The sequence below is a fragment of the Nicotiana attenuata genome, chromosome 7 (genome assembly GCF_001879085.1).
Source record: "Nicotiana attenuata strain UT chromosome 7, NIATTr2, whole genome shotgun sequence".
NCBI lineage: Eukaryota > Viridiplantae > Streptophyta > Magnoliopsida > Solanales > Solanaceae > Nicotiana > Nicotiana attenuata.
Window position 1 is genome coordinate 12237660 of NC_031995.1, and position 8168 is coordinate 12245827.

General features: G+C 36.5%; 1 protein-coding gene across 1 annotated transcript; it reads left to right on the top strand.

Moving 5' to 3' along the window:
- LOC109228698 (transcription activator GLK1-like) lies at positions 510–4893 on the top strand. Its single transcript, XM_019393866.1, has 6 exons — positions 510–1219; positions 1535–1675; positions 2348–2716; positions 3285–3341; positions 3511–3648; positions 4402–4893. The coding sequence occupies exons 1-6, from the start codon at positions 701–703 to the stop codon at positions 4549–4551; spliced, it is 1374 nt and encodes a 457-aa protein (XP_019249411.1). The 5' UTR covers positions 510–700; the 3' UTR covers positions 4552–4893.

Here is an 8168-nt window from a genome sequence, read left to right on the forward strand (position 1 = left end):
AAAGGTCTCTTTTCCGGTTAAAGTTTCTATATAACACACAAACTTAATTATATAAGCGAGAATTTATTGTAGTTAAAGCAAACACATGTTGAGAATGCAATATGACCAAATACATGACAATATCCTTTTTCTTTTTCTTTTTACTGTTTCAACAGATATAGATGAGCTCATAATACATATATAAATCCACTTCCAGCACAGCCTCTACCATATCTGACTTGACTGTCATCAACTTGCAATCTTTCATCCTTTAGGCTCTTTCAATTTAATACTAAAAGAAATCTAATAAACCGCTCACCATCACTTTTCTATAAGATTTTTTCTATGTCAAAAAAAGACCATCCACAAACCCTTTAATACTGAAAACAAATACTCCTACTTATTTATTTCCAAACAAGAACAAGACAAAAAAAACAAAAAGAAAATTACAAATTTTAGAGAGACCAAGTTGTGGTGTAGATTAAACCTTTCGCTCTCCACGCCCCCTATACTTACACTAGTACTACTACTATTTCAACAACAAAAAGGAAATAACAAGACATTTCTCAAAATCAAACATAAACCATTTTCGGCATATATACTCCCCATAAACCAAACCATTTTCCTCAGCTTCTAGGTTTTGTTCAAGTTTTGGCATGCAACGTTAAATTCACGTAAGTGCAGTTCAAATAATTACGTGTTTGGTTATTGTGTTATTGTAATGCTTGCTGTGTCATCTTTGAGTAACACAAGGAACAAAGATGAAAGGGGTAAGGAGATGGAAAGTTTCACGATCGGAGGAGGTGACGATTTTCCAGATTTTATGGGTGAGAATTTGCTCGACAGTATTGATTTTGATGACCTTTTTGTTGGGATCAACGACGGAGATTTGCTACCTGATTTGGAGATGGACGCTGAGATTTTTGCTGAATTTTCAGTTAGTAGTGGCGATGAATCTGATGTGAACAACTATAATATCTCTACTCCTACTACTATAAAAAATGTAGAACAAGAGAGTTGTTTAAGAAAAGAAGTGGAAAAGGCATCATCAGTTTCAGCTTCGGATCTTGGTTCGGGGTTAACGAGCCTAAATTATCAGGGAGAAGAAATTGTGAGTACTCAAAAGAGTGAAGAATCTGCTCCACCAGTGAATCAGAATCCTCTGCATAAAGAAAGTGATAAAGGCAAAAAGTCATCTGCTCAATCCAAGAATAATCCTCAAGGGAAGAGGAAAGTTAAGGTGAAGATAAAAAAATTTAATCATTTTCTCGACCGGAAATGACTATTTTTCAAATAACCTAACTCTCTTTCATATTTATGGGATTTCACAAATGGGAAGCAAACTTCACGAGAAATCGTGGGTGTCTCTCAAATCCTATGTTAGAAACGTAGAATAATTGACAGTAAAATTAGGAGATACTATTTTTTTTTTTATAGTAATTATTTAATACTACATTGTTATGAAACTAAAGGAAGTTTTCTATTTTTTTTAAATTTATTTTTGATGGCTTGAGTTTTGTGGATAAACTTTGGAATTTTCTTGAGCTGTGTGAAGGTGGATTGGACGCCAGAATTGCACAGGAGATTTGTACAAGCAGTAGAGCAGCTAGGTGTAGATAAGGCAGTCCCATCTAGAATTTTGGAAATTATGGGAATCGATTGTCTCACTCGCCATAACATTGCCAGCCATCTTCAGGTATTCAATCTTCTTCCTTTCCTTTTATAACTTTCCGTTTAGTTTTGCACTTTCCTTTTTATTTTCTTTATGGTTAAATAAAATGGTCCTCCTTTCTGGGCATAGCTGTTCCATTGCATTTGGAAAGGAATATATTAGACAATGATGAAAAGTAGGAGTACTACTATTTGTATACTTTTCCTTGTTCTCTAATCCCAAATGGCATATATAGTATTCTTTAAAGAGAGAAGCAGATTTCATCTGAAAATATGAAGTTTTCTGCTTTGCTCAAATTAGAAACAGATTTCAGCTGTTTCCATGGCTTGAACTCGTGACCACCCTGGTCACACGGCAGCCAGTGGAGTATCCAGGATTTTAAAGTCGTGGATGCTCGCCGATAAAAATTCTGAAAAAGAGAAAAAAGGAGTTTAGTTGTGGGTGCTCATTTATTTATCTAATATTTTTATAATTATCTATGTAAATTTACTGAATCTTGTCAAAGATAATGGGTGCTTGAGCAACCACAAGTGATTATTTATATCCGCTACTGATGGCAATAACTTTACGAGTTATACCAAGGCTCTGTTCTCGTTTGTTACAAACGTTTCCTTATAAATACTGCATCTTCAAAATTGTAATCATCCCACGGAACATCGAGTTCAAGTAGTTTGATTGAAATTGTTGAATGTGCAGAAATATCGATCCCATAGGAAGCATTTACTTGCAAGAGAAGCCGAGGCGGCGAGCTGGAGTCAAAGAAGGCAAATCTACGGCGGTGCAGGAGGCGGAGGCGGAGGAGGAAAGAGAGAGATGAACCCATGGCCTGCGCCGACTATTGGCTTTCCTCCTCCGATGGCAACTCCAATGCCTCATTTTAGACCCTTACATGTATGGGGTCATCCATCTGTCGAACAATCATATATGCATATGTGGCCTAAACATTTAGCACCTTCACCTTCTCCTCACCAGCATCCATCGCCTGCAGCTTGGCCACCTGCTGTTCATCCTCCTCCTCATCTTCATCCTGCAGATCCTTCTTTTTGGCATCCACATCATCAACGGGTGAGTTCTTTTTACACGCCTTGGTCCAAATGGAATAGCATTTTTATTCTGCATGTCTATGGAGTTTTGAAAAATCCAAATATCTCAAAGACAGACAGTGAGGGTTATCAATTTATTCGGTAAGCTATTAAGGGCTCATATAGCCTATGCTGGATAAATGATTCTTGGCCGGAGCAATGAACTATTTCTGATTGGGGCAGTTGACAATGGAATCCAATATGTCAACTTATAAATTAGGAAATGTAACTACATCAACTTGAATTGTTTGAGTGGAAGCTGTATATATGTTAAACTATGTGACTATCTCGTCCATCTAAAAGTTTATGTCATTACAAAAAGTATGATTTAATTACTTATTATATTATGACTTAACATGGAGAGATTATTTTTCAAATATTTAAACAAGAACGGAAAAGAGTGTATGCTTTTGTAGAAACATATATGAATTAACTGTAAGTGAGATATTAGTAATAACAAGTTTGGCCTTAAAATTAAACATTTTACTTAGAAATGATTATGTTTGACTATAAGAATAAAATGACAAATTCTCCTTTTTCTATTGTTGCAGGTACCAAATTCTCTTACCCCAGGAACTACTTACTTTCCAGCACCTATAGCACCAACGGTAACTATTCATCAATCAATTAATCATTGCTCTTTGAATTATTGCTTCTCAGAAAGTATGCAATTTAATTAGTTTTGGATTTATGTACATACAGACCATGTGTTTCTTGGCATTTATAGTACTATATTTTTAAAAGTTTGGCTTATATAGTCAGAATAATTTGATGCAGAGATATCCTGCTCCTCATTCAGTCCCAGGCATTCCACCCCCTGCCGCCATGTACAAAGTAGACCCCGGCATTGGCGTTCGAACTGCCGTCGCCGGAGCTGGACAACCTCTTCCTAAACCTCCTTGTGACTTTCATCCTGTATGCTCTCTCTCTCTCTCTCCTTAATTAGCTTCTCGCATGATTCTTGATTTAGTTCATGCATTGTGCAAATTGTTAAAAAATTAGAAAGTACGTACATTAATTTTATTTACATGGTCACTTTAAACGGACCATGCACTTGAATGCCTTATCACTCCGGCATCATGCAATAAGCTAATATGCTTACTGAATTTGTACTTCTTATTGTACCCAAAATGAGGTCTAATCCTTACTTGTCAAGGTAGAGATAACTGCATGCTAAAATTGAACGACGGTTCTAAAATATGACACTTGCAACACTTTTGGTACACATGTATATGCACAATTTATTACTCCTACTAGCTACTTTAAGAATAGAGTATAACTTTTATACACCAATAGTACCCAAAAAAAAATACTCCATTGACTAAGGATAACTTTCATAATAAGTGAGATTAGTAACCTGAAAAATGAAGCATGTGACATACTATAATTGGTTAAAACATTAATAATACAAATATCATTAACTTATAGCCTAAATCCTTAAGTATGCATAGTCAAGATCTTTTGTATTTGCTAAACTTGGTACATACATATTATAGTTTCCATGTCGGTCATTGTTAAACTAGGTATCCACGTATAGTAGTAGTGCTCATATTCGATCGGGGAACCTTTTATTTATTTATTTTATTTTTATGTATATTTGCTCAGTACATTAGTACCGTTTCGAAGCTTTTCAATACGTTTTACTAACATATTTGTGAATATTGACAGTCAAAGGAGAGCATAGATGCGGCTATTGGAGATGTTTTATCAAAGCCATGGCTGCCACTTCCCCTCGGACTGAAACCTCCCGCTGTCGACAGTGTGCTGGGAGAATTACAACGTCAAGGGGTACCTAAAATACCACCAACTTGTGCATAGAGTTATTTTGGCAGCGCAGCTAGCAAAGCCGGTGGAATTTTTTGGGGTTCTCTTACACCAAAGAAACCCTTCAATTCGACGACATTTCCTGCACGTAGAGATGCATGAAGATGAATTCAATCTGTCATCACCATCATCCTCATATATCAGAAAAACTTTTCTTTTTTTGTTTCATAGCTTTGTTGTCCTACTTCGTTCTTGTTTCGTTATGTGCAAGGACATGCTTTAACTTAACAATGGGGTTTGCACATGCATGAACTGATATATCTTTTTGTGATGATGTAATCACCGGTTTGAGAATTCTAATAATAATAGCGAGAGCTTCTTGTAAACTTGCTTTAAGTTAAGGTTCTCTTCTTCGATTCCTTTCTTTATTAGCGCATTCATGACTCTGGTCTGTTAGAAAACGTTATACTTGTTCCTAGTTGATTGTGTAAGTCTTTCCAAATGGTTTCAAATCAACTGTGTGATCAAAATGGATAATAACTATTTGAATAATGCATGTAAGCCTTTTCTTTTCTGATGACTAAACTACACTCAAAATCCACATGCATGTATACCGGGCATGCATGCACAGAAATGAACGAGAGATATGTTTAAAAAAGAAAGGAACTCCTCAAGTAAGCATACAAATAAATATTCCAGAAAAAGGCGAAAAAGAATGCACAAGTTAAAATAACTGGAATATTAATCCACGCATGAATATGAATATCTAGTAATTTGAGAGTCATAGATGTCATTCAAATTAAGCCCACCATATATAATTGCATAAATGCCATTCATAAGGAGCTAAATATTATGTTTCCAGTTGCATAGAATCAACGAGGTATATACCAAAAAAGAAAACTTCTGTAGCCTTAGAAAAGAAACAAGAACAACAAATGGCTTGTTAGGTTGTGTTTTAGTTGTACATTTAGGTGGACTATTGCAATCATGCATCATATCACTCTTAATTCGGAGCATGGAAAAAGAAAGGCTACTGTTTTCCTCGTTATTTACCCAAAACATTTTTGTTTGTTCCTCCTACATCAAAGGAATTTGATCAATAATAAGCAAGAAGTTAGTAGGTTTGTGGTTCTGTACGTGATGATTCTCCTGGTTATAATTAGTCCATTAATCAGAACTGCATGAAATATTACTTTTACATGGGTCTAGAGTTTAAGTTTGAAACAAGATCTAACGAAAAGTCAAAATAAACATGAGTTCTTTTGCTCTTTTCTTGGCAATTCTGAAATTTGAATGCTGGAGAACGTGTGTAAGCAGTCTGCAAACACTGAAGTCTGAAGTTCAAAATGGCTGTTATCAGATTTCTCAATGAAACAGTAGCTCAAACCTCAGTTGAGATTCGATGATGATGAGATCTAACCTCTACGCCATGGGAGGTTACAGTGAAGAAAATGATGAAGAAGGAGATAGAAGAAGTTTCTGGAATTTCAATTCTCTAAATGAAAAGTGAGTGGAGTGTCCACTATATACAAACGAGAACAAGAAGGAAATGAAGAAAATAAAATCAGCTAACTAAAGCTTCTACAGCTGTCATTTAACTAACTACTAACTACTCCACTAGCTGATAACTAACACTAACAACTCTGTTCCAATAACTAACTAAGCTAAGCTAAGAGAATAATTAATCTTAACACACACACAACCCCCCCCCCCCCCTCAAGTTAGAGGTGTGGTGAACACAACCAACTTGCCTAATGTAGCACTGTGCTTGATATAGTCAAAACATCTGCAAGCTGATTATCTGTTTTGATGTGGTGGAGAGAAATTAAGCCTGCTTGTAATTAATCACGCACAAAATGACAATCCACTTCTATATGCTTGGTCCCTTCGTGAAACACTGGATTCTTTGCAATGTGCAGTGCAGACTGACTGTCACAGAAAACTGAGATAGGCAAGGAAAAAGGGGCAGTCAGTTCCTCAAACAGTTTTCTCAACCACAATAGTTCCCCCACTACTTTCCTCGAAGCTCTATATTCTGCTTCTACAGAGGATAGAGATATAGTCTCTTGTTTCTTAGATTTCCAGCTGATGGGATGTTGCCCAGTAGTATTAAATAACCTTTAATATACCTTCTAGAATTCGGGCAGGCTGCCCAATCAGAGTCACAATAAGCATTAACTGTGTGATCTCCATCCTTTGACATGAAATACCTAAAGTAGGGTCATTTCTCAGATATCTGAGCAGATGAAATGCTGCTTTCAGATGAGGTTCTCTGGGCTCCTGCATAAACTAGCTCAGGTGTTGAACACTATATGCAATGTTCAATCTGTTGTTAGTTAAAGTTCAGTTTACCTACTAGCTTTCTATAATAGGTAGGATCCTGCAGTATTGTGCCTTCTCTGGCCTTCAGCTTTATAGTGGGATCCAAAGGTAAAGAGCAAGGCTTGTAATCCAAACAATTGTACTCTTTTAACAAGTCTAGCACAAACTTCCTTTGAGATATAATAACCCCATTATCTTTATACATAATATCCAACCCCAGGAAGTAGTGTAGCTACCCCAGGTCCTTGATCTTGAATTGTTCATGTAGGAATGCTTTGAGTTATGCAATTTCCTGTTGGTCAGTTCCAGTGAGTAGTACATCATCCACATATACTGCAACATATACTGAGGATTCTCCATTTCTTTTGTAGAAAAGTGAGTAGTCATACATGGAATGTATATATCCCTTTGAGTAAAATGCTTCAGTCAATTTTGCATATCATTGTCGACTAGCTTATTTCAAACCATAAAGAGATTTATTCAGTTTACAACCAATCCTGGTTTATCTACAACTAGTCCAGGTGGTACTTGCATATACACCTCCTCATTGAGGTCTCCATGGAGGAAAGGATTGTTCACATTCAACTGAGATATGGACCAACCTTTCTTAAGTGTTGTAGCTATCAAGGCCATCACTGTTGTCATCTTTACCACTGTGAGAAAGTTTCTGTATAATCAATTACTGCCTGTTGAGTGTCGTCTTTAACAACCAGCGTGGATTTGAACCTTTCAATACTGCCATCTACTTTGTGCTTCACCTTATAGACCCATTTGCAACCTATTGCCTGCTTCCCAGGTGGTAATATTACTAGGTCCCAAGTATGATTGGAATATAGTGCTACAAATTCCTGTGTCATTGTTGCTTGCCATGCAGGATCAATGGTTGCCTCCTCATATGATGATGGTTCTCTGTCATGACAAACATTTCTCACAAAAATCAGACTATTGGTAGTTAGTAGTTTAGCAATAAGATGATTCAAAAGAATAAGGCACTTAGGGAAACAGGATTTGTTTTGAGGTGAGGAAGGGAATGTACATAATCTTGCAGATTGATAGGTGGTTTATGAGTTCTTTGTGATTGCCTCAGTTGGACAGGTTCTCCATGGGTCTGTTCAGTGTAGTATTGTTGTGGTGAATCAGGTAGTGAAGAAGTGGGTACTGCAGAAGGTGATAGGGAAGCTACATGTACAAGTGATATAGGATTAGATGTGTTATCTGAACTCCTTTGATCATTCAAATTCTCATACACTTGTGTGATATTTGTATTATCAAAAGGTTGCTCACATAGACTCAATGAAAAGAATTGGATGAGGGACAGATGATTGAGGAGATTTGTTCATATTGACTGC